The 26,089-nt window shown below is 49.1% G+C and overlaps 7 protein-coding genes across 7 annotated transcripts; 3 read left to right on the top strand and 4 right to left on the bottom strand.

The window, feature by feature from the left end:
* Positions 1-545: 545 nt before the first annotated feature.
* On the bottom strand, positions 546-930 carry Asppvi_010340 (DPY30/SDC1 family protein; the record flags this gene model as incomplete). The annotated part of the gene is made up of 2 exons (XM_043306186.1): positions 546-642; positions 758-930. The coding sequence occupies 2 exons, from the start codon at positions 928-930 to the stop codon at positions 546-548; spliced, it is 270 nt and encodes an 89-aa protein (XP_043162121.1).
* A 699-nt stretch (positions 931-1,629) lies between these two features.
* Positions 1,630-4,208, top strand: Asppvi_010339 (fanconi-associated nuclease 1; the record flags this gene model as incomplete). Its single annotated transcript, XM_043306185.1, has 3 exons — positions 1,630-2,138; positions 2,195-3,644; positions 3,696-4,208. 3 exons carry the CDS (start codon positions 1,630-1,632, stop codon positions 4,206-4,208), a joined length of 2,472 nt encoding a protein of 823 aa, XP_043162120.1.
* Positions 4,209-4,526: 318 nt separating this feature from the next.
* Positions 4,527-5,464, bottom strand: Asppvi_010338 (40S ribosomal protein uS15; the record flags this gene model as incomplete). The annotated part of the gene is made up of 5 exons (XM_043306184.1): positions 4,527-4,700; positions 4,753-4,799; positions 5,077-5,109; positions 5,174-5,370; positions 5,460-5,464. The coding sequence occupies 5 exons, from the start codon at positions 5,462-5,464 to the stop codon at positions 4,527-4,529; spliced, it is 456 nt and encodes a 151-aa protein (XP_043162119.1).
* Positions 5,465-12,495: 7,031 nt separating this feature from the next.
* gprM lies at positions 12,496-14,224 on the top strand (the record flags this gene model as incomplete). Its single annotated transcript, XM_043306183.1, has 5 exons — positions 12,496-12,574; positions 12,646-12,729; positions 12,792-12,946; positions 13,002-13,140; positions 13,197-14,224. The coding sequence occupies 5 exons, from the start codon at positions 12,496-12,498 to the stop codon at positions 14,222-14,224; spliced, it is 1,485 nt and encodes a 494-aa protein (XP_043162118.1).
* Positions 14,225-16,466: 2,242 nt separating this feature from the next.
* Asppvi_010336 (splicing factor u2af large subunit) lies at positions 16,467-18,505 on the bottom strand (the record flags this gene model as incomplete). Its single annotated transcript, XM_043306182.1, has 7 exons — positions 16,467-16,493; positions 16,547-16,758; positions 16,813-17,074; positions 17,124-17,737; positions 17,798-18,323; positions 18,393-18,421; positions 18,475-18,505. The coding sequence occupies 7 exons, from the start codon at positions 18,503-18,505 to the stop codon at positions 16,467-16,469; spliced, it is 1,701 nt and encodes a 566-aa protein (XP_043162117.1).
* Positions 18,506-18,893: 388 nt separating this feature from the next.
* On the top strand, positions 18,894-20,363 carry Asppvi_010335 (8-oxoguanine glycosylase OGG1; the record flags this gene model as incomplete). The annotated part of the gene is made up of 3 exons (XM_043306181.1): positions 18,894-18,988; positions 19,050-19,891; positions 19,945-20,363. 3 exons carry the CDS (start codon positions 18,894-18,896, stop codon positions 20,361-20,363), a joined length of 1,356 nt encoding a protein of 451 aa, XP_043162116.1.
* A 1,500-nt stretch (positions 20,364-21,863) lies between these two features.
* Asppvi_010334 (uncharacterized protein) lies at positions 21,864-24,254 on the bottom strand (the record flags this gene model as incomplete). Its single annotated transcript, XM_043306180.1, has 4 exons — positions 21,864-22,687; positions 22,753-23,393; positions 23,452-24,049; positions 24,143-24,254. The coding sequence occupies 4 exons, from the start codon at positions 24,252-24,254 to the stop codon at positions 21,864-21,866; spliced, it is 2,175 nt and encodes a 724-aa protein (XP_043162115.1).
* Positions 24,255-26,089: the final 1,835 nt, after the last annotated feature.

Below are 26,089 nucleotides of genomic sequence, written 5' to 3'. Positions count from 1 at the left end.
TGTTAAGGGCATGTGATTTCAAGGTTAATGCTGAATGACTTCGAAATATATATATATATTACAGTAACCGCCAGGCCGCATGCACGCGAGAACTACAAGATTATTACTGTGATTCATATAACTGAGATATTTTATGTCGTCGCCTCTAGAGAGGCAATATCAACCTTAAGATTAAGACTCTCGCTATATCCACAATATGCAGGTAAAAGGCGTGCACCTTCGCTGAAATCTAGCTTGCAACACAGACTGGAAATCTTGCCCGTGATGGGATGTTCTCCCGCAAGACTGAATAATTCAAGTCGAGTATTCAATGTCAGCACAGCGATAATCTGTGGAACAGACAGATATTGACGAGAGTCCATGTCCCTTCTCATCAGGATCGCAGCTGCTCTGAGTCAAGGGCTGGTGTGCTGCTCACGCTCATGCAGACGTAAGCATTCAGTTGCCTTTCTGAGATTCGCTCCACGAGGCACAGTAGATATGAGGTAACCGATCCTCGGTGGAATTCACAGCGCTCGCTAGCGCCATCGTCCGAAATCCCCAGCCTATTCAGGCGACTTCTTTGTAGGCACCGCTCCGCCCTCAATTTCGTTGCTCTTCTGAATCAGAAACTCGCCTAGCATGCGTAGGGGATCTGAAGGTCTATCGCAAAGGTGATATTAGTACTAGTCGCGTGAATGATCCTTGTTCCGTGCAACGCCCTGCGCTGAGCTGTTACGCGGCAGGCGCATTTCACGAGCAATAAGAAGCCACTCACTGTTCCTTGACGATGGATTTCATCCCCTCAAGCAAGTACGGCACTATCTTTTCGTTCATGTATACTCGTGCGGGCGCGCCGCCTGGACGGACCTGCGCTGCGGGGGTATTCGACTCTGCTCGGGGGGTGTTTGCTGCGCCGGTATTGCTGCCAGGTGTTGCTCCGTTGCCCATGTTGAATAGATGTGATGCGCTTGGTCCGGAGGTCGGATCACTGTGTTGGATTGAATTGTTCGGAGGCGCAGAGGTAGAGACTTCTTTCTTGATTGAGGCGGCCGAGCCGGGTGACTAAAGACTAGGAGTCAGATGGAGGCGTAGCAATCTCAGCGTATGACTGATTGAAGCAAGGGAGGAATGAAGCGACAGGCAAGATTAGACAGAAAGTTAAAAGTGATGTCGCAGTTGGATCGAAGAAAGTCTCCCAGGGCGGAGCTTGCGGGCGGAGCTTCTTCGAGCTCTCCACTGTGGGGATGGTCATGAAGGGAGGTATGTCTCACAGGAACGTCCGCCATGGCTACTATTATGTCAAAAGATGATATATATACAGACTGCGAGGGTAGAAGACATAATTCATGCGCTTACTTTAGATGCGTACAATTGCGCCTTCATCTAGCGCTGCTTATCTTCCTGCCCCCTGCCAGTTGGTCAGGCTGCAAACATATCAAACAGGTACAAAATTCAATTAAAATCATGTGACTTCGCGTCTTTGCGTGACACGTTTGGGCGCCAAGTAACGGGGGTGGTCTCTTTCAGACTTCAATAACGGTTGTGTCAGCGCGTCGTTGGCAATCTAAAATTAATGTTACGGATGCTGTCCATAGAGATTCCCTAAAATCTGGTCTCGAATGATCAGATCAAATCTCCCGAGGCAGCATGTCCCTTCTGGACTTCTGGGACACATCGCGCCCTCAAGTGAAGCGCAGGAAGACTACCCCGAACGAGGGTCAAGAAAGTCCCAGAACAGTCGCACTTCGGAAAGAGAATTCCAGCATCAACGAAATTGAAATCGATAGCTCTGATAGTCCGTTAGATACATGGGATGCCCTGCCCTCGGCTCAAGTCGCCGGCGATTTCGCGCTCGAGGACGAGAACCCAATCCCAAACAGCCAGACAGAACTAGAGTCTTCGCTACCAGATATTCCAACAGATAAACAAGCTATCGAAGAGTATGAGATTTCGCATTCAGTAGAACAGGATGACGAGCCTGATCTGCGCCAGAGGCTTCAAGACGGCAAATGGCGGAAGGGAAAGAGCTCAATCTATGTGGATGCGTTCAATCTGGCACTGGAAACTGTGCTGGACGAAGAAGCCCATCTTTTCAATGAGGCGGAATTAGAGATTTTCAAACAATGGAAGGAGCTGTCGTATGAGTCCCAATACTTGTGAGTGGAGACATCAGATTCTTGTCAGCTGAAACAAGCTGATCGTTCATCATCAGATATGTACGGCTCTTCCTTCGTAAGACCTCGGCTTGGCATCGCATCAATCGCCTGGGTTATTACTCCGACATTAGCGACATGTCCCAGGCGGTGGCTGATCTTCGGTCTAGCCGTAAACTGCCTGTCCCTCTAGTATCTTCGTATGATAACTCTGAAGATATGAGTTCCGGCAGTGGTGCGGACCTCGCTCATTTCAGGTTCGCCGATGACACTGATGAGATAACGACTTTGGAGGAAGCATCCTCTCTGCTACTTCTTGAAGAACTCAAAGTCCTCGCAAAGGACGCAAAGGTTCAAGGAAAGAGTAAGAAGGAGCTGCTTGAAGCCTTTCGCGCGTCCAGCCAGAGACAAACAGGTCTCAACTGGAACGACAAAGAGCAAGACTCAGCCCCTGCTCCCAATCGAGATGACCATTATATTCAGAAAATCCTTGAGTATACCGGCGACTGCATCAGACTTGCGCCGGGGCCTTATGCTCTCTTCGAGAGAGTCCATCTTGTCTTTTACAGGTCCACAGAGTGGACGGAGAAATCCCTCACCACTATAATTCTTGCGAAGATCTCCCGCAGGAATTTTCCCGAGTATGTTGTATGCCGCTCTAGCTCGATCTTTCCGTCCAGAGAATTTCTGCTAGAATTCGAATCAGCACTTCGGAAACAGCATCAAATAGACAATCTTCTAGAGTTCAACGGTACACCCACTCAGGAAAGGCTGGAGCATGTGAAACGCGTTTGTACAGACGTCTATCCCCGATGGAAAATTCTACTCGAACAGGAACAGCGCAAGGAAGACACGATCTACGAAGCGGGTGAAGGTGCCTACTTACGTCGCTTTTCTCCAGCCTGGGTCTATACCAGGATCATTCATAAAGGCCTTCATCCGCTTGGGCGCTTCAAAGAACACAGACGGGAACACGAAATCCTGTGTGAATTGCTAGGCCAGCGCTTGTTCCACGCTGCCCGACGTGGCGCATGGTATCAGCGAAAAGCACTGTTGGAGGAACACTATATGTGGGCTCTTACACCTTCTGATGGACGGTGCGAGGACCTCCAGAAGAAACACTGGAAACGAATTGCTCTGCGGACATGCGAAGAAGGGCTGGAAGACCCGGACTGCCATCTCATATACCACTATGATCTTCAAAAGCGGATCACAAAGCTGGAAAGGGCTTTGAAAATAGTCAAGCGTGAGCAACACGACTTTGGCCATGTCATGTTGGCCAAACCAGAAGTACGGACGATTGAGGGTATACGAATCGAAAGAGAGGACTCACCAGCTCGCGCTTCAGGAAAAAGCGAGGAAGCCTCGACCAGGCGAGGACGCCCAACTGTCTGGATTGACGAGAGAGAAGGCGGAAGCGAATGCAGAGTCGAAAACATGTGTTTGAGCTGGTATAGGGATCATGGCTGGAAGGGCTACCATGCTGAAGGAGGGATCGTCAGAACCTTGGTATGCCTCATTCCATCTCGCATAATATCAAAGCTAACATACAAACCCTAGTTCGGCTACCTCTTCTACGACATCCTATTCACCTACGTCCCTAATGTCTTCCAGACACCCTTTCAAACCTGTCCGCTAGATCTCCACACTGATGCATTCTACCCCTCTCGCGCATCAGAGATCAATCACCGTCTGGTAGAAATAACGAACGGCGCTGCGGAGAGAATCATCCGCGATGTCCATGAGCGCGAATCAGCGAAGCAGACCTGCGCCATCGGCATAGACTGGTCCTTTGAGCTGGACGACTTGGTTGAGATTGTGCAGTGCTTTCGAGGCGAAGCTCTCGCCACTATCTGCAAGGTTATGGCCCAGGAGTATCAGCAGCGCGGTGGAGGAATACCTGATCTCTTTCTGTGGAGTGTGGAGAAGAAAGAAGTCATGTTTGCGGAGGTCAAGTCTGAAAATGATCGTTTGAGTGATACCCAGAGGTTGTGGATTCATGTGCTTACTGGAGCGGGCGTGAGAGTCGAGCTTTGCAACGCGGTTGCGAAGGAGGTTAGACGAGCGAGTTGATTTCGCATATACTTGGTGTAATGTATAGAAGAATCATGTTGTACAGCTGTTTATACCCTGCGGGCAGTCATATTTACCGATATCTCAAGTGAAGTACTTTCGAAGCTACAGTTGACAAATCTCAGGTAGTTAAAATTTTGTTTTGATTTTTTGACTATTCGCGACCAGAGGTATCTAGGATCGTTCATGCATTAACACTAGGAGAGTCCTAGTCGATCACCCGGCAACCATCTCAGGTTGCCAGAGCGAAATTCCTCATCGACGACGAAATGTCAGAACCAACAACCACACACCAAGACCAGAGAGATGGCGAGCCGCTTAAGCGACAAGGGTGCTGGCAGTGGCGGACTCGTAACGCCAGGTGGGGGGCAGGACACCGACGGACTTGTAGTAGCGGGACAGACGGTGGATACGAGACTCGATGAGAATGAGGCGGAACTTGCTGTCCTTGTCCTTGCGGTTGCGCTCAAGGTGCTTGCGGACGGCGACGGCCTACAACAGTCAGTAAGACGCAAATATGGCGCAAGAGAGAATGCAACGCTACCTTCTTGATCAGGAAGTAAAGGTCCTCGGGGAGTTCGGGAGCGAGGCCTGTTTTACGAAAATCTCTCTGTCAGCCTGTGGATTGACCAAGCAGAGGCATAGAGAAAACTTTTGCATTTCTGCGAAAAGATATTCTCACTTCCAGTGATAGAGTCGGAATCGAGGCGGGGGATCAAGACGGGCAACAGCGGTTTCATGCAGAGGTATTTCTACGCTCGTGCATCTCATTCTCAGAGCAACCGCCGTACATCCTTGTCCATAATCCCTCGCCTTGATATCCTCGTCTATACTGGTGCGATTGGAGTGATAATGGACGGTACCGTACCATTGGACTTCAAGATACGGAGGATCTTGTTACCTGTTGCAAAATGCGATGTTAGCGCACGGTAGACGCGGAAAGGACGAATATTGAGTAAACGTACCAGTGACAACCTTGACCTGGGCAACGCCGTGGCTGTCACGGAGGACAACACCGATCTGGGAAGGGGTAGCACCCTTTCTGGCGAGCTTGCAGATCTGGTCAACGACCTGGTCGGGGGTGGTCTTCAACCAGGCAGGAGCAGAACGGCTGTAGGGAATAGCAGAGGCGCTAATACCCTTTCCCTTGCTGTGCATACGACTGTAGCGAGATCGTTAGTTCGAATGTTCGGGATAGCGACTATGGTGATACGTTGCGAGTCGCATCGATCGCGAAGAGCGATAACTTACCCCATCTTGAATTATTGTCGGGGGTGAACTGGTCGGGTGTGTCGACGGAGTTGGACTGGCGATGGATGAAATCGTAAAAAATTGAAGCCGATGTGTAGTTGAATGAGATAAAGGACGGGTGGGTGGTGGAGTGTGGGTCACGTGAGGGTGGGGTTCGCTTAGCTTTTCCTACCTTTTCTGCGATTCCATCGTCTGCAAAAAGTCTCTCCTCCCTCCTCATTATCCTTTGTCGGAAATACTCAACGTTTTGATCTTGATGTTGATCAATTGAATTGGTTGCCAGCTTTAGAGCTGTATATATGACTGACTGACGTTTCTACAATTGCTCTCAGCTAGTTCGCAAGGTATGTTCTGAACTTCTTGCAATTCCATTGTTCCTCGTGATTTATCTATGTGATGAGACAACACCTTTTTACTTTATTTTCTGGTACCTCTTATGTCAGAAGCAGATCCTTGTGGTCTGCTTCGATGATCTTAATGGACTTCTGACACCGATGCTTCTTTCATCTTTTGAGCCCTCAAACGATTTTACCGCATCCTTGCTAACTTCGATTTGATGGTAGACGTTTTGGGCATTGCCTTTACTTGAATTGACTCCCTTTACCGCGAGCTGCCGATTATCAAGTCGTGATTCGCATATAGATTAGTTAATAGGGAATGAGAAACATGATAAAAAAATTGCACCTCCCGTGGATGACTACAACCCGGTTCTCAACAGGCAACACTTAATGATATCCGCCCATTTGCGGAGGATGCTATAGGGCTTCTATACCATAAGATCTACTATTTCCTATCTTAGGTTATATGTACGTAGGTGGTAACCGTACCTAACGGTACCCTCACCTCCGAGAAGCTCGAATGGAAACCAGCGACGACTAGTGTCATCTCCGTACTCTGTAAGTGCTGAATACAGCTTGCAATCCCTCATTCACCAAGCAGGTCCAAAAACGGAATGGACGCCGCGTTATCACAGGCTTCATCAACCTGCTGGCAATTGTCGAAAAGTTGTTTGATTTTGAAGCTGCGCACATCGTTCTCCTCCGAGCTTTCACAATTTCATCACACATAATGTTCCGCAGGTTAATTCCCCGTAGAGTCCGGTATTTCTGCGTTGTGATATCCATCAGTTTCGGAATAGCTAGTCACTTTCAGTCAACCCAAATGCAGGTTACGAGGTCCTGAGCTTTCTGGAGATCGGACGGTATTATCACGGAATGTTCAGATCCTGTATGCCAGCAGCCTGAGGATCCGAGAATGTCATTAATCCACTACTCCTCTGGCACTCTGAGCAAGCCGTGTCATGCAAAGTGCATGTCGCAGGAGACGTTAGTGTTGAGTTGTCTTCTCCACTTGGATGTGATATCATATGCAATATTCAACAAGACGAACAGGGATGCAGACAATGGAGGCCGAGTTATTCAACCGCTTGTGGGGTCATTATGAGTCCCCGGACTCTCTCAACGGCCAAACCTGATCTTTTGAGTTTGCTGGTGTACTGCCCTTGTCGCCGCGCAAATGAACTGTATTGTATTTCTTCTCTTGTTATTGAAATTGCGGAGAGAGAGGGACCACACCGCTATTTGAATAGCATCACCTCTGCGGAAGCATGCTCAAGAGAACTGCAAGCATACATTTCGAATGACGACGTCATTTCGAACAAGACTGCGCTCCTCTAGTCCAGTTAGTGCAGATATACCAGGATGCGACCTGGAGCGAAAATTTTGAGCATCCTGTTGTGTTGTTAGACCGGCGTCCCCGCAAGTTGCTTGAACCCTGCGCGCTGTTCCGAGTTCTTCCCAGCTGCAAACTCCTGCAGGCTCGCGATGAGTGGGTTTAACACAAAGCTTACTCCGGTTGCCTTCCGGGACTCCTTTGCTTCTGTCGATATACTGGCGGACATATCAGGAAATCAGTGTCGAAGGAGATGATTTGAAGACCTCAAACAGGGCTTGGTTTGACCTACTTTCGACAAAACCAATGCAGGATATCGACAGGGACAACAGCTCTGGTCTCGTGCGCTTCCCAGTCATCAGACATCCAAGCGATGAAGCATAGCCAGACAAACATCCAGAGAAACACGTAAGAATCTTCGACGTGACGCAACTCTTGAAGGTCGACAAACATAGACTTGCCAGCCAATTCGCTCGTATGGTGCGGACGCACAACGATTTCAAATCCTGAGAACAGCCTTTTCTGGAAGCGGGATTGGAGCAGACAAACGACATCACATCATGTGGCCAGGTTCAGGGAAGAGCCGAGAACGAAAGAACGCTCCCCGATTCGACCGCTGCAGAAAAATGAGAGGATATGAGTACGAAGCACTGTCGAATCAGGTCTATATGACAGCGTCTGCAGAACGGGTGGCGATCAATGCAGGAAGCGCTTTCGGACTGCTGCAGTAGACGTCGATTAATTGGAATAGACGGTGATTTCTTGCGGGCATTGACCACAGCGTACTGCGTATTGACTATCGAGTCCGTGCAATGTGATCAGTAGAGATGAAGATCGATGATCGAGAAGCGTCTGTGATAATTGTAGATTGGCTTGCGAGAGAACCAATTCTCGTCCAGATCACCGCAAGGATGAAGGAAGGGAGGCCGATTGGTTCGATGGCTGGAGGAGTTCGATGTGACTCGCTTGTCAATCAACCAAGGAGAAGGCAGCATCGACGCTGGAGGTCAACAAACCCATCGAGTCTTGATACTTTCTACTTCTGTTTATTCAAAGGAAGCCGGCCAGGATCGGGAAAGTTCAATAATGGTCGTATAGATGTTAAGAAGTCAGTTATCATGTTTCTCCTTTCCAGCAAATCCCGCTGCGCCTTACGCCGCTAAAGTTTGCCTCGAGCGATGCATGCTATATTGCGGTTAATTGCTGCTGATCGTTCCGCAAATCACCGCCGATTCCACCGGTTCCCCATAATCCAGAGCTGATGCCATGCCAATGCTCAGCTTGGTTCTATTGTCTCATATCTACGGAGAAATTAGCACCATTGCAATATCGACGAGGTCTGGGCTCAGCCTGCCTCTTCCAAAGACTGTATGGAGCATAAGTGCGCGTGTGCGACAGTCTTCAGCACCAAACAGACGGCCAATTGACGAGATTCGTGCAATACTGTGGCAAAACTAAATACAGTCTTTCTGTGCACCGTTGTGTCTTCTGTTGATGGCAAAATCGCAACCTCGCCTCGAGGATTGGACCCCTCTAGGCTGCCGTGTAATCTCCCCTCGTGCACATCGGAATAATAATTCTCGTGCTATGACTAGACTCAGGGTTATGATAATTAGCCTGATAGTAGAGCCTGTTTGCTGTTTGTCCGCGGCATAACATGAGGCTGACTATGTCTCTGGTCTATCTCTGTAATTGTTTATTTTCTGATATTGCCACTATTGCCATTGCGCTGATCGCCAGAAAGTGCGGCGTAGCTGCAGTAGTCGTTCGACATTTGCCTCACAGAGGTCGGGGATCAGCTTTGCTATGACATTCTGCATCAGACCTACAATGGTTGCAACGAATCAGAGATGGAGTCTCCTGCCGCTATTGGTTTATTTACGTATATATACAACATCTGAATACTCAATCACCAATCTAGCTCTTACGACTAAGTAGAACCCGTTTGAGTATAGAGTGCGCAGCTAGAATTTATACTAATCATCACACATCGTGAGACGGGCCGTGTCAATCTTATAGACCATTATTCCAGAGGACTTCGGTGGTGCCCAACTCGGGGAGAGCCCGAGCCGCAGAAACCAGGGGGAAAAACCCAACGGAGAAACCTACGAAGTACCTTAATGCTAGAAAGAAGAGGCCGTTCCCAAAGTAGAAGACTCCACGTGGGTGGCTGACGCCAGATGAAATTAGAAAAAGCAACCACATTCGGCACTCAGCAAGGGGTGTTGTGCAGACACTCCATACTACGTTTATTATTGTGATGTTGAGGATATGTACATAGACCGCCGAGAATTGCCATTATTCAGGCTCAATTTGCAGGAGAACCCAGCATATTTATCAATTTTAGCCTTTAGGTATTCGGCCTGGTACTTAAATTCAGAGTACAAGGCCTCAAGCTCTTCACAGAGTACTATCTGATCGTCAGTTCAGATGATTCGACTAGATATACGTAAATACGGAGTGATATCAAGCAAATTATGCGTCGAAGTCACTGTCTGCTGCGAAGATCATTTCTTAACCAGACAAGAGAAGACACCCGCCTTGCGAGTCAGAGACTATCGAGCTTCTCTGAGGCGAAGATAGCCCGTAAACTGTTGGGGAAACTTCATCCCTAGTCTATCCCGTATTGCCGTCACCCATGCCGCGTGCCTTGTCCGCGAACGCTGCCGATCAATAAGCAGCATATTGTGCCGTCGAGGAACACCTGCTCACCTAGGTATGGTCTGGAAACCCGCTTCCTTGAATGGTAAAAAGACCAGTGTTTGCTATTATGCGGTTCCTGGCGCTGCTACAACCTACTGCGTACTAGACCACTAGTTATCGATCTGAAACCGATGGGCGTGAGAACTTGGTGTACGTGCGGCTCCAAGGGGATGGTCCTAGATGGTGCGGATAACGGAGCAAGACCTCCGAAGGATTTAGTCTGAGACTCAAACTTTGGAAATCTTCATGAGAGTGGGACGGGTCTGGTTGCAATGAGGTTTGGGGTTGTGGAGATTTGTATTCTGTCAAAGTGCCTGACATTCGACAGTGGTACGAAGTAAGTATTTATGTATCTTGCATTATTCAATATCATTGTTATTCTGGTCATTGTGGAGAAGTTGGGAACGGATACGAAATCGCTGCCTAGGTAAGATCTAGATCCTATTTCTAAATTAGCGATTACTTTTTAAAAGGACGTGTTTCTTCTGTGTCCAGAATGAATGCTGATGTCTCAGCTCGTAATCTAAGGCACAGCCGGTATTGGTTTCTCTGTCTAATGATTTTCATACTTTAGGATTGCTTCGAGAACAAAACTTTCGGTAGGTAGGGAGGAAGAGAAAGTTAAATCTCTGTATGACATCCTCTGTGGTTATGCACCTGGTTCAGACGCCGCAGGTACCAGGGGCAAATGGCAGCAGTAAGCAGTTGAGTGACTACCGTATTGCCACTTGCGGAAGAGGAGACAGTCAAAGGGACAAAGCAAGTGCGAGTCTAATGAGTCGGGGATCTTCCCCTCTTTCATAAATTCAATGCAGAATTTAGTTCGTTTAGTAGCCATTAGCGTCTGGCAGGACTGCTTACTTGGGCCTAGCGGACAGAAAGTTCCATCTTGAATGCATGGCTATTCGCCTAATTACCACAGAGGCTTGGACACCCCTGGTTGATATAAAAGCTCCTACGGGCCAGCCTTCTGTAGGCATACGAAGCCTTCATGGGGCAACACTACAATAATAAGCCAGCAGCACCTGTAAGGTACCAGGAATTGGTCATACCTACGGTACCTACCTTGCAATAATTGCATTGATCCTGGACCCTGGAACACCATGGAGTATTAAATGAATTACTACCTACTGTAATAAATGAGTTTGGGAAGAAGATTGCCTGGAACAAAGAGGATGGTCCCTGTCTTATCTTTATGATGAGGACATCCGCTGCCTAAGCGGTTTGTGAACAGTTCATAATTTAGGCGAGGAATGTCTAGTCCGCAAAGGTGTCTGAATTTGGGTAACGGGTGAGGATGGGATGAAGATGGGGCTTACCGAAAGACGGGTAACCTCGTGCGTTCCTTATCATGAGGGAGCCTACCTAATACTCCGTGGTACCATGGGACTGACACAAAGGACGTCCCAGACTTTTCCCAACAAAGAAAAAGCAGAGAAATGCTAATCCAAAGAATCAGATTGTCAGTCAATGTCCAGAACAGATCGACATCCAGGGCACTCATTTTTCATCACGTAACTGAAGCTTGATGCTACAAACCTTAAGGAGGGGTTTGCATCTCTGCTGACACATAATAATAATAGACAGATAGTTAACTTAGCAAGTTTACCAACTTTGTATCAATGATACTCCGTACCTTCTACGGAGTAATGAATTTTCCAATCTGATGCTGTCCCGCCTATAATGATACAACCAGCCATAGGCGAACTCCACCTTTACTACTCTTGGTAACTGGAAACCCAATGAGGTTTCGCGGCGAACACCAGAATTGTTGCATTTCCTCTTATTAGATAGTCTAGACTGTGGCAGTTTCTGTCTGACTTCCTTTCCATCTTCTAGTGGAATTCACAGCCGTTTGTTGCCCCCGCCCAGACCGATCCTTTCCTTTCCAAGTTAAGGTAAGTCCAGTAACCAATCTTAGACTTCTAACAGTACTACAGTTACAGTCCCAAATCATCCTAAGTTCAGAATGGTCGCCAGCTCCGTCCCCGGTCGATTGGATACCCGACAAACTCTGTGCTTCTTCATTGGTGCTTTCCTCCTGCATGCTCGTTCGCTTCGTTTCCACCATCCACACCAGTGCCCCTGGTGCCAAGCTCAAGTCTCACGTTGCTCGAAGGAAACTGGTCGGGCTACCCACTGATCCCAGATCCAATCATCGTCTCATGGTGGTTGACGGAACGATGGACTCGTGCCCTGGGTGAACGGGCCTCCTGTCCCCTTACTAGAGGTAGAGACTAGGTATGGGCCTGCATGGATGGCACTACCACTTTGCAGACTAGTCTAGCAGGATTATTTTAGCTACTCGCCCCCAACAATTGGAGATCCTGGCTTGTTACCCTTGGTATCTTCTGTGGGTTCGGGGAAGTAGACATATTATTCCAATCCATGTATATCTTACTACCTTGCCCCTCGATCTAGCTTTCTGTCACTTTTTCCCCTCCTTCACCTCTGGACAGTATACCTCAACTCAACAACGTTTAATTATATTCGTCGCAGTTGTTGCTCGGCTKCGAGCCTTTCGCGCGGGGTGTGCACGCCCTTGAGCCTCTAGAAACAACTCGCAGAATATACGGTATTTACGACCATTGCATGAACGGGATATGAACTTCGGGCAACCGCAATCGCATTTCGCAGAAGTCACACGAACAAGTCTGCCATTATGACGAATCGTACAGTATTGAACGGGCTGTGTCCGGTACCGTTTCTTCAGGAAGATCTCTTCCCCTCCTCCGGTGGATGTACGCTCCCCTGAATATTGCTGGCTTGCTGTTGTCGACATTAGCTGATCGTGTTGGTTTTTGCTTGCTAGTCATCGGAGGTCGTTATTGCCAACCTGTGGGCGATATCTCTTGCTGTTTGCCCTGTCCAGTAGCAGCATGGACGTACGGTGATGGTAAGCTCACACTGTGTTGCAGCGTAGCCGTCTCACTTTAACATGTTCTAACAATTTTTCAGGGTTGTTCGAGAAAGCGAGCTCTGCGAGTTGGATCAGTGTCGCTATATTGCCGCTCTGTATCTTCCTGCTTGTGTCGTACGCAGTCCTTCCGGTGAAATTTACGCATCGCCACTACCTCAGCATCTGCTTCACATTGGGCATCTGTTTCATGGAGGTAAGTAAAGTGGCGCATTGGAGGGTCACAGGACGTGTTATTGACCGACATGCAGATTGCGTTCATTATCCCTCTAGGGGTAAAACCGGATCAATGCTACAACCAGATCACTCCCAACGATATGCATTCTAGTCTCTCGTGCGCTTTCACAGGTGCCCTTCTTCTTTTCGGAGGCTGGATGGTGGTAGTATGGAGTATGTTGGGAACGATTCTGAGCTAGTGTGGATTGACTCGTACTAATGATCTCTAGGTTTTCTCCGTACGGTGGCCTTCCATCTTCAGGTGTGCTGGGAAGTGATCCTGGGTCCGAAATTCATGTGGGGAGCGTTGATCTTCGGTTGGGTCGTCCCGGCGATAGGGCTCACGGTGATGCTGCTCTTGACGGGCGTATCTTTTCGATTCGGCACCGTTTGCCATATCAACATCGATCGTGGCCTGCAGGATTACTGGATTCCCATCATCTCATTCTCCGTGGCCGCACTGATCCTCCAACTGGCGACAATGGGGTACTGCATCCACGTCTACGTCAAGTCTCTCTTCGACACAGATTCAACCACAAATAGCTCGGGATTGCCGTCCTACTCCGCCAGCGTCCGCACCGTGTCCGCTCGTCAAGCATACCGTCGCATCCGAAGAGTTCTCCAACTACAATGGCGAGGCGTAGCTCTAGTCTTGATCATCATCGCGAATGTGATTTTCTTCGCCGTGACCTTCATCGACCTCGACAGCGCCCTCAAACCGACTCGAGCGAATATGGAAAAGGCGACTCCATGGGTTGCGTGTCTGGCAGCTACCGAGGGTGACCGGGAAAAATGCGACCACGAGGCGGCAAAGGTCCGGCCCGACGAAGGACTACTGCTCGCCGTCCTGATCCTCCTCGCCCTGGTCGGATTCTGGAACTTCATCCTCTTTGCTCGCCCCTCGATATTCCGCGGCTGGGCCGACTTCTTCAAGAACAAGTTCGGCATGGGCGAGGGCCGTCTCGAGTTCGTTTCCGCCGATGCGCGCGGGCGGCTGGCCGACACGCGGTCCTACGAGATGCTCAACAGCACAGGACTCCCCTCCTACAAGTCGCCATCGCCCATGGTTCGATCGCCAAGTCCTGCGCGCATGGCGGGTACGAAGAGTCCCGAGAATGGCCAGTTCGGGCGAGATGCCAGGTACGTGCGGCCGTCCATGAGCTTCTCCAGCCCGCGGCCGCCCAGCGCATCACAAGGGCGCGACTGGGATCCCAAGGCATCGTTCGCTCCGGCTGTCCATCGGGAAGATGATGACTAGACTGGTGTCTTTTTCTACCTTTGGTTTTAATGTAATGCTATGTCATGCTGTTCAGGAGTTAAAAGTTCCTTGTATATTGGATTTGGATGATGCAATGTATACCCTAGCAATGTTACTACTGGCCCTCTTGTTTCCTTCTCTTCATATCAAAAGATAATACCATGCATATTACTTTCCCAGGCGTCAGCATCTCTGATTACAATGTATTTCATACGCATACACATCAGAGTATCCAGAATACAAGGATGTGGGAAAGCAACCCACACCATGAATTTAGGATCTTGATTCCCCGCATTCCAGCGTCCTTGTGGGCGAGATGAAGAAACGACTTCTCTCCTTGTGATAGAAAGCCTATTCATCATCTCAAAATTGTGGCTGTCAGTCCAACCCCGCGACAAGTATCCACTGTCCACACCACGAGCCCTGGACTGTAACATCAACAGTAACAGTATGAGACGATCTGACACTGAAACTCGGCACTTGCATCAGCTGCCTTAGACTACCTTCACTCGGTGAAACCAACCACCAATAATCTCTCCTGTAAGCTGCAACTTGCTTTTAGCCGACTCTTCTAGAAGAATGGGTTACTGGATCCGGGGAAGATAGACTTTGGCTACGGAGTAAGAGGTAAGACTGTAATTATAAGACACTTTGTGCGAGACTGTGTCCGACCAAGGTTGGTGACTCGGTAGCTAGCTAGAGTTTCAGGCGTGTGAACTGTAAACCGTCACTGCAGACCATGGTAAACTAAATTTTGAGTTTTGCCATATGGTGATGTCAACGTGAATCAGTTATATTTCGCATTACTCGGCACTCACCGTAGATGAGTAATGCAGTATCCAGACCATGGAAATCGAGTATCAGGGGTCACGGTCACCATCCAGAAGATCCATGTTAGGTATGTGATGCAATGCAACCACACCCAAACAGGGAACAGTACGGTTCCTGCATTAAGGACAAGGATTTGTATAGTCGGACGAGAGAGACTATTAATCAATAATCAGTAGACTAATCTACGAGTCATCTCGTGCATGTACGGGGCAGCATTGGCACCTGCCCTTGTACCTTGTCATAAAGCAGAGACTAGAGTTACTCCGTATTACTGTGGAGAGTGCTGCGTAGACAAATATAACTATCGAATCGAGATCAGACAGGATCTTCTCCACTAGGTCGTCCGTACTCCGTACGCCGTCAGAAGTCCCAAGCGATAACGCAGCGGGATATGGTAACTACACAAGGCGATACCCATAAAAATCCCTCATTCCGCGGGGAAATKGAGACTACTTTACCTCCTCTAAACCTCACTACAAGAATCATGACTACAAAGTACCTTCCTTACAGCCGACAGGCGGGTCCAACTCCTCATTCTCCTCTTGTGGCGGCAATGGCAATGGCAATGGCAATGGCAGTGGCAATTCTGGGACATGTGAAAATCTGAAAATCCTTCAACAAGTGTAAGCCGCCACCCTAGGCTGATCTGAGCTGAGTACCTGCACCTGCCTCAACTGTCAGACTCAGCACCATAAGCTCAATATGACCTTGACTGCTAGGCGTCAAACTCGCTGATCTACAAGTAGATAGTTTACTAGTGCGTCGAGTGTCGACCCCGCAACCACGGATAAGCGGAAGCTGGAATGGTTGACTATCGATTAATCGGTGCGGGTACGGATATGGATATGGATCTCCCTTTCACTACCCCATGGGGTAGACGACTCAAGTTTGGGACTCATATTCAATAGTACCAGGTAGACTAGTTTGAGTTTTGATGTGCGTGGTGCACTGGATGTGTTCGTGGGTCGACACTACCGGCCTCGGCAGTGGAGCGGAGAGATCGTAGCTTGGCTTGGGCGGTTTTCATGTGATTGTGGATTTGGGTCAAGGCTTGAAGTAAGGATTGAACCTCTTATGTTCGTATTCATGCATAGTAGCACTGTTGGGTGGAGCCTCGTCTAAGTCGATATCATGGAGTACGAATACATGCAATCCTTCCAAGTGCACGTCACTACAACTTAGAAGATGATCGGACTTCACGAGTTTAGTCACTTCTGCTATGATACATGGTCAAACTAGTTGTTGCATCGTCCGATGCAAGCACGATTGATTTGCTCCTTTGAGGGATACTTTGCAAACGCCGGTCAAGCAAGGTTCAAATGGAAAGGGAATAGATTTTGAGTTGCAAATTATTTCCGTGAGCACCGGGGATAATACCACAATCGATGAGTCCTAGCCCTCCGGGTATCGACTACCAGGCGTTCACCTCGAAATTTTCCTGCAAGATACCGTCAGAATAAAACAACAAGAAGTGGCCTAGGGAAAACTCACCTCGGAGAAGTAAGTCGTCACCACTGTCCGATCAGAGAACTTTCTGCCCGCAAGCGCTTTCAAGGCATTGGTGGCCGATTCTACCGTGTCAAACTTGACAAAGATCTTGCCCACTCCGGGAGACTGCCTGCTGCCGCCAGAAGGACGTGGCACCTTCAAGTCCACGACCTTGCCATACTTGGAGCACTCCTCGCGTACATCATCGCAAATTTCTGTACCGGAGTTAGTAAAATTTGAAAATTGCCCCGTCAATGGTAAGAACTCACCATCGTAATCATCGCTATCCAAAAGCTCCTCCGGGGTCACCATGTTCAACAACTGCAAGACACGGCTGCTCTCCAAATCCTGGGATGTAGTCTTGGCGAACATCGACATCGCATTGACTCCCATGTCAAGCCCGGCGGCCTGCGTCATTCCGATACTGGCACGCACAACCTTGAGATGCCGGTCGCCCAATTCCATACCGTTGAGACCCTCCACAGCGATAGGAGTCGCAGAAGGGTCCGCGTACTCGCAGAAAGCGATACCCTTGGCAAGTCAGTAAAACCATTACCACGCTCGGATAGACACCACTTACCCTTGACTCTTCCGTCGAGCTATCTTTCACAAGTACAAACGATTTGAGTTCGCCAAACGATTTGAGCAACATGGTGACGGGCTCTTCTGGAATATATTGCGGGATATTGGACACGCAAATCTTGTTGGGTGAGTCAGGAACCTCATTCAGCAGCACACCCTCCTGGTATTCTTGATCCGCACTGCCGTTCGGGACAATGTAGTCCTTGGGTCGGCGCACTTCGAGCCCCTTGGGGGCACCGTTCTCAGTTCCACTGACGGTTTCGTGCTCTTCCATCGTGATGCCATCAAAGGCAAGAGCAACCGTGGCATCGTTGGGTGTCTTGAACTCTAGAAGTGCAAAGCTATGGTCTTCGGATATTTGGGCCGAGATACAAGGGTCCACACTGTGAATGACATTGAGGCCGTTGAGTTGCAGGTTGAAGAAGGACACGAGATGCTCGCTAGAAATGCCGGGAGGCAGGTTGTATACGAACAGACGCCTGGCCTGACGCGAGTTGGAGGGCTTGAGGGCTGAATTGTCCGCAGATCCACCACCAGGCTGGTTCATAAACGCTTGAAGGCGGCTGGGATCCATTGGCTGCTGGCGAGGTGCTCCGGGAAGGGGGAACATGCCTAGAAACGTTAGCCACAACTTACATATAGATAGATACACAACACGTAGTCGCAACTTACCCGACAGCTTGGCTTGTTCAGCAGTAACATTCTCATAACCAGGAGGCTTAATGTCCCACTGCGTCAAACGACGTTTCCTAGTCAGAACAGATGGAACATCTGTCAGATCGGGTGTGGGCTCCCTCTTGCGTGGAGGGCTTGCGCTTCTTTTCCGTTCTTTCCTCTCCCGGTCGCGCTCGTGCTCGCGATCTCCTCCTCGTTCTCTCCGGGGCTTCTCGTCGAATAAGTCTCTATCCCGCTCACGTCGAGACGATCTGTCATCAAAATCTCTGCGCCGGCGGTCGCCACGGTCGCCACGGTCGCCGCGGTCCCGGTCCCATTCGCGGTCGTCTCTCCGGCTAGAGTAGCGGTCCTCTCGTTCTCTGGCGCGGTAGTCGCGACTCGACGAGTATGAGTCTGCCTCGAATTCACGTCGGGAACCCCTGGAGCCGTAATGGGGGGATCTCGACCGTCTCCTCTCTCCTCTGTTCCCTCTCTCACCGCGTTCGCCTCCACGTTCACCGCCGCGTTCGCGTCTTTCGTCGCGCTGTCAATAGTTGAAGCCTCATTAGCAATTGTTTAGAAGAGCTTTATCATTGCGGCTGTAGCGACTTACGTAGTGCTCTCTTGAGCGGCCAGGTTCTCCTGTTCTCATGGTCAGTTACAGTTAAACTGCAGGAGATAGAAAGATCTCTCACCTCGCGAAGAAGAGTAAGTGTCGCCGTTCATGTTGGACGAGCTATCTTATCCTTTCTTGCTCTTTTTTACTCAACGTGGCGAGAAGCAAGTCAACAAAATATAAGGGTTGACCTTTCAGAGCGATAGATAATATCACAGGGCGATCCTGATGATATAATCAAGATGATCAAAGGGGTCTTGGACAAAGGAAGGAGTTGCGCCGAGCGTCTGGCTGGAAAACTCGCAGGTCGTGAAATCGGCGGCGAAGAGCAACCGCCGGCGTCTAGAGTTGAAGCGGTTAGCGCGCCCTGTACATGAGCTACCGCCTGCCTCTTATGAGGGAAACACGGCAGAATTTCGAGATACATTATCTCCTATCAGTGCCTCTAAGAGCTGCAAGCTGTTCCTATTTCTATATGACGTTCCGTTCTTTGCCATCATGACAGTTGGAGTCTTCACAGAATGGCGCAAGTTGCCCATGAGTTTGAGTGAATTATGTATCAACACAACGTTGCGCTGCGGTCAGTCCTTTCGGTAAGCTACATCACTTGATCCTCGAATGGAAACGATATTCCTGACTATTTCGAGTCTCTAGATGGCACAATGTTCCTGAAAGTGACGAATGGCGATGTGTCCTCCGTGGCCGACTTTTATCTCTAAAACAAGACCCGCAATACCTCTATTATAGAACATATCGCTCGCATATCTCTCAATCAACACCAAATCCCCGAATAAAGCCCTCCTCTTCTCCACTCCGCGCGGAGTCAATTGGCGCTGTGAATGGCTCGAATGGAAATGTAACGCAGAACGTATCATCAGATGACGCCCATGAGGACGAGACCCTAGAGCTTCTGAAGCATTACCTCAATCTCTCCTCAAATCTCACGGATCTCTATACCCAGTGGTCCTCGCAAGACCCGAACTTCAAGAAAAAGGCACCCCAGTTCACAGGAATCAGGATTCTGCGCCAGGATGCTTGGGAAGCGCTTGTGTCTTTCATCTGCAGCAGCAATAATAATATCGCGCGCATATCGCAGATGGTCGAGAAGTTATGCGTCAACTATGGTCCCCTGGTGGCCACCGTCGGCGACCGCGCGTACCATGACTTCCCTCCTCCTGAGGCTTTGACCGCTGACGACGTTGAGGGTCGTCTGCGAAGTCTAGGATTCGGTTACCGGGCCAAATATATCCACCAGACAGCTTTGATTGTAGCGAAAGAGAGAGAGCAAGGCTGGCTTGATTCACTACGAAATCCGGAGTCTCCCGTTCTCGGAGTCGAGCCTGCGCCCGGCGGTGAGATGAGTCCGGAGGGTAGACAGGGGTACCGTCACGCTCATGAACAGCTACTGGGGCTACAGGGGGTTGGGCCAAAGGTTGCGGATTGTGTCTGTCTGATGGGGTTGGGGTGGGGAGAGGCGGTGCCTGTAGATACCCATGGTGAGTGGCTCTTAACAGGTCTTCTACCGATTAATGATATTGACAATTTTTAGTCCGGCAGATTGCGCAAAGAGACTACAAATTTGGCCGAGGCGCTCACAAGTCGCTAACGAAAGCAACCTACGATGCAGTCGGCAACCACTTTCGGAAACTCTGGGGCAAGGAGGCTGGCTGGGCTCATAGTGTTCTGTTCACGGCAGACTTGAGGACATTCTCGGACAGATTAGCTGCTACGTCTGGCAAGATAGATGTCAAAGTTGCCGTGAAGGAAGAAGGCGATGATAAAGAGTCAGTCAAGGTCGAGACAGAAGTCACGACCTCCACTGCTTATGCCTTGAAAAGACCTGCGAGCGAGGACGGGCTGGAATCAGAGGATATGAAAAAGGAGAGTAAAGAAAACGTGAAGGCCGTCATTCAAGCCTCACAGACCACGACGACAAGGAGAATGTCAAAGCGGCTTCGGAACCGCTGACATAGATTCAGCAGGAATTATAAGCAATATGCACCTGGTAACTAGACATCCATAAGTGTATACTTCCTATTAGAACTTTCCCTATAGTCCACTCAGGCCGTTCCGAGCGTTAAGAGACATTCTCGGACTTGAATCTGCGGCACTTTCAATTCCCAGCGTACCTATCTTCTACCAGGGCTCAGAATCATTCCTGCAGGAGCCACAAACAACTACGATACGGCAAAGACGCTAAACGATCAAGTAATCTAATAATCATCCGCAACACTTACTTCGTATATCGCCAACGCCCCGGACATCAAAACAGGAAACCCGAAGTTGAGACAAATCACCATGAACAATGTCGATCCATAAGGCTTCTGGGTATCTACAGCACCGTAGAACGACCACCTCGATAAGCGTGGATTAAATGTGGGGAAAAATTGACATAACACTACCGTAACCGTGCTGCCTTTTCCTGCCACTGAGATCGGCAAACCTGCTCTTGGGAGACTCCGGTCCCTCAGTGAAGATCGCGATATCCCTAATCTCCATCACCATCTACTTATCTAGGGAATGAGTCGACGGGATTTTCGGGCGTTCGTGGGTCGGATCTGTTGATCATCATGGAGCCCTAACTAATGGATACGTACTGCGCACGCCAGGATAGTCAGTATGACGTTGATAGGTTTGGTTCCGTCTTCTCCTGTATGGATGACATATGAGAAGAGACAAGTGAAATCGGCAGTCCTCCTTATACTAACCCCTCTAGCTTGTTCCAGCAGGGTGCATTGCTAGTATGCAGTAGTTCTGCAGTATTTTGTCCGATTGACGCCGGGAGACTTTCAGCAAACAAGAAATGCAAACCTGATGTGGGGATAACCACACCGAGCGACAGGCAACTCAGCCGAGTTGATAAGGATTAAAACAAACTCAAACCCCAGTCTATATTGTGAAGTCATCACTGAAATGGCTGTGCTGTGCTTGAATGCAAAAGAGGAATCTTCCAGATTATAATGTCATTATTAAATCACCGTATATCGTTATCATATGCGCCAACGCTAATGCTTACAGATCGCTGATGAGCCTGCCTAGGCGTCTAACAGGGAAAAAGGACAATATATGACAGAACGAGGCAAAACTGAAACCGAGTCGCTGCAAGCTGCCCATTGAAGGCACAATTCCCATAAGCGGGGTTGAAGAGTCACAGAAATTCGCCGGACATCACTAGACTCGTTATAACATAGCGTCTGTCAATTGGGTCGATGTGCAGGGTGTGGTTCTCATGCGGCACGGACAAAAGATGGTTGCGGCCAAGCATGCTGGACTGATATTGCTCGTGTGCTACTTCAGCGCTTTTTTGGTCAGAGCTGAAGCCCTTTCTGAGGGCAGTGGGGGAGCCGGGATGACAAGCGTAGCACTTTTGAGTGCTAAGCCAGGAAGCTTCCGAAGCCGAACTGAAATCTCGCTGTGGACGGGAGGGGGAACGTGAATGTGATATCGGAATGACTGGAATACGGCAGTTTAAGAGGCCCCAGTCGAGTTTGATGCTCCATCCCATCCCCACTCCCTGAGCAACTGCTTCACGCGATACTCGGTTGCCCAACCGAGATCAGCTTCTATTCCCCGCAGCAAACGCAAAACTACCCGTCGTTCACGAGGCTCAGTGAGACATTGACCACTCACAAACAAAGGCTGGAGAGAGTTAATACGAACGGAGCCATGAGGACGAGCCAAAGAGATGCCGACAATCTCGCGGCTATGGAAGCGAATCTCATTCTCAATAGAGCGGTACGAGTTGAGACGGTTTGTCACGCCACTTCTCCTATTGATTGAATCATGAGGCTTGTTGATAAGTAGAAGAATGCGAGCCATGTGATAATGCTGTATAGCCGACGAGCACATCGGGATGCTGAACCATATTTCAGACAATGAGGCTGCATCCTCATCCTCGGCCGTTCTTTGGTGAGGAACGTTGGATAAGTCGATACGCGCGCACGGTCGAAAGCTAGCCGGAAGTCTTTTGTACCATGTGTCAAGCTCGGCTTCAAGGCGATGCCAACGCTCAAGGAGAGCTTGTGGAGAAAGGCTCATTTGGCCTGCGGTAACAGCACCAGTGTGCGCCAAATGAAGGCTATCTCCGGCGCCAATAAAATTGACAATTTTGGAAGCTATCCACACGAGAGCATTCGAAATGAGATCCTCCTTCATCTCGTCGCCCTCTTCGGGATAGCCAGCCGCGTTCAAATTGATGGTACGCACGAATCCCATACTATCGAGCTGAAGACCAGCTTCAGTCCACAATACCAAGTCGTCGGTGTTCAACCTGGTTTGCGTCTCGTTGATGACTGTATGAGATTCTCATTAGTCTCCTGAATATGGGGAGGGAACTGGCGCATCCGAGCGCACTTACATGCAGCCAGGTAGTCTTGCCTGGCAAAGTTCCAGAATGTTGCCCTCCTGGCTCTCGAAAGCCCGAATTTCCTAGGCGGCTGAAGCGATCCATCCCCTGGAGAAGGGTGTTGCTCGAGTGGCAACATACCGACTTCAGCGACATCCAGCAAGGATTTCACACCACTCAGGTGTCGGTTCCACGCCGTACCAGTCGCGTCAAGGAATTCATAGATGGATAATATCGCCGTTGCAGCGAGAACTTCGTCGGAATGGACACCACTAGATGGTCGATTATGTCTTCTACGTTTGCGAGAATTGTCGTGATTCTGGCACAGTTCGGCGGCCTGCCACTGACCAAATGCCTCCGGAGTGCTCAAAGGTGGCGGACCTTCGTCAGGTTGCAGCTCATTCACCAGGAGCTGGATGGCTTTTTCATAGTACTTGGCACCACACCAGGTCCAATCTATACCTCTCCCATCAGGCCAGGTCTCGGTGAAAGCCTGCTTTCCGCTGATGCCACCAAAAGGAGATTTTGCACCCTTCACGCGACCAAGCTGTTTCGCAGCATATGCACACGCGGCGTACTTGAGAAGAGGATTCGTGAGAGCCTTGACCGGAACGAGCGATGCGAAGTAAGTCCCTAAATCGAAGAGATCCATCCTATACAGTTCCCGTTAGAAGATCTACTATCCTGCTGAGGGTGGAGAAAAAGACATACCACAACCCCGGCGCTTCGGAAAAATGTCTCAGGAGAAAGACAACCTCGTAGTCGGTCTCCACTGGCAGCTCAGGCTTCTGTTCGGCATTCCCGGCATTTCGTGGTAACACTGATCTGGAGGGAATTGAAGAGACCATCGGCTCCGAGGTATGCTGGGTACTAGGATCCATAGGTGGTGATAGAGTCTGGGAAGGATTCAAAATGAACTTGATGTCATTGTTCGTGTTGTTGCCGTTGGGGTTAGAGAAAGAAGATATTGATATCGGAGGCGATGGTTGAGGGGCCAATGCAGTATGCGGTACATTGGTTGGAGGTCCAGACGGTATTGAAGGGGCTGTAAGATCTAGGATATTGGAATGCGCATTGTGGTCCGGTGCTAGAGAATGAGATCCTTTGTCGGTAGCGAGGGGAGAAAACGAGTACCGATTAGTAGATCCCGCTGTGGACAATTGTTCCAAGCCTCGAATCTCCCCGTCGGCAGAGGAAGGCGTCTGTAAACCTTTTTGGTGAGCCTTGGAGGCTAGTACAGCGGCTTCAGATTCTCCCAGAACAGTCTCCAGCTCCTCCGCACACGGATCGGAATTGTCGACAAAGACCACTAGAGAGCAACATCGCTATATCAGCTCATCGAACCAAGAGATGCAAGACTCTCGAGCGGAATAAGAGCGCAACGGGAATCATTCGTCCATACCATCCTTAGGTATATCCAGCCAGACACTGTCTTCATCGAAAGTATTCTTATAGGAATAAAACCCTTTCAGATTACCGCGGCCATTCGACGAGTCATCGAGACTCTTATTCATCGAAGCATTTTGCTGATGCCGAAAAATAACACCCTCACTAGGGCGACACTCCCTGGATCCTTTGCGACATTGGGAACACTGCGGTTTTTGCTCATCACCTGATTCACGGGTTTTAGTCACTTTCCGACACGTTGAGGCACTGCGACGAAATCGAAGGGTGGAGGTTTACATTTCAGTTTTCGAGTTCGACACGTCAAACTGCGATGAACCACAAACGTCAGTCTCTCAGTCTCTTCTTTTGATATTGCACAGTTCGATCAGATGGTGCGATACATGCCAAGAGTCGTGAGGTAGGAAATCATGTAGGAGTGCAAGTTATAAATGAGCAAACGCTAAGTCCTCCTTCCCATGTTACATACCAGCCTGTGCGGGATCGCATACCGGATGGTAACGATAGAGATTGAGTTGCAGCATCCGAGAAACGAAGCGAGTATGCGATGCAGTGTGGATGATTGTTGGTGTAAGCTAGGCGTGGAGAAGAATGTAATCGGGAAAATTAAATGCCAGAACAGGGATGGCGTTGCTTTTATCGAATCGCAAACAATGATTAGGATTAATGGATAACACTTATATTAGAACAAGGCCGTCTCTTTGAGGACAGCAAATAATTATGATGACAGCACGAAGGAGACGAATTTGTTGGATCGCGGAAAAGAAAGAGAATGGGAGGGAGAGAAAGCGGGGGCCCAAATTGTGGCCGGGGATCGCACAGGGCAGCGAGTCCCCCCGACTGACCCCAATTCCCCCATGACCAGCCTGAGAGTCTAAGAGGCTAAATGCCGACCGACGGGAGAGCGAGAGTGTCTGGAGTGTCACCTGAGATCGGAGTACTGCGCGGATCTCTTTCCCGCCTGAGGCTCCCCTCCATTGCGGGGATTGGCTTGCCATGGCATTTTCTAATTGACCTCCCCTCTCCCCTTCAAAGTTAACACACACTGTTTTCACTTGACCAAACAAAGGAAGCATGTTTAAAACTACTAATGAGGAAAAGAAGGTTGAAATGCGAATTGATCCGCTGACGCCTAGGAAAAGAAGGGGAGTGGTGACCGCTGAGTGGGTCGCGCGATCTGTTTGACTAGTATGGCTTCCATATAAACAAAAATAGGTCATAAGCCGCCAGCAAGAATAGCTTCAAGGCATGATCAACATAATTTGTGGATTGACAGCAAGGTGGCAGATGAGAGCTTGGAAGAGAGTTCCTATTGTGTTAGCAAAGGCGTTCATTCAATCAAGATGCAATTAACATTTCAAATTGCAATTTGAGTTATATCAATCATTGGATCGACACGGGGAAACATGAGATTAAGAAATGGCAAAGTAGTAGCGATGCTGGTCCTCTTTAAAGAAGAAAAAGGCTGAGACTCGAACCACGAGCTTTCAAAAAAATTGCGTCTGTGGTACCCTTGCGCTAATCCTTGTGTCATCCAGTTCCAAAAGATCCGAGACCAGATCGCTCGGCTGCGGAAAACGAGTCTATTATATTTAGTACAAAATAATAGATTTAGATTTGTACCGTGGTGTCGATACTTTTGCTATTAGTATCCGCCATCTAGACAGTAGAGTCACCAAGATCGATTATAAAGGATGTATCAATAGTCACCGCAGGGAAGGCTACAAAAAAGATAGAAGAAATAATGTGCTAAGAAACGAGGTAAATTCCTGTATCATTTCATTACCGCGATCTCGCGCGGGATGTATTTATATTCATCTAGTGAAACATGATAAAGCGTGCTTAGGGGGACTGGGACATGCCGACCCAGGGCAACGAAGAAGTTAAAGGCTCAAGTAGAGCTCAAGATGATATAGCACCAAATAGCATAGTGATCTGAATGGAT

Source organism: Aspergillus pseudoviridinutans, assembly GCF_018340605.1.
Source record: "Aspergillus pseudoviridinutans IFM 55266 DNA, scaffold_8, whole genome shotgun sequence".
In the NCBI taxonomy this organism is placed as follows: Eukaryota; Fungi; Ascomycota; class Eurotiomycetes; order Eurotiales; family Aspergillaceae; genus Aspergillus; species Aspergillus pseudoviridinutans.
This window is presented reverse-complemented; position numbering and strand designations above follow the sequence as displayed.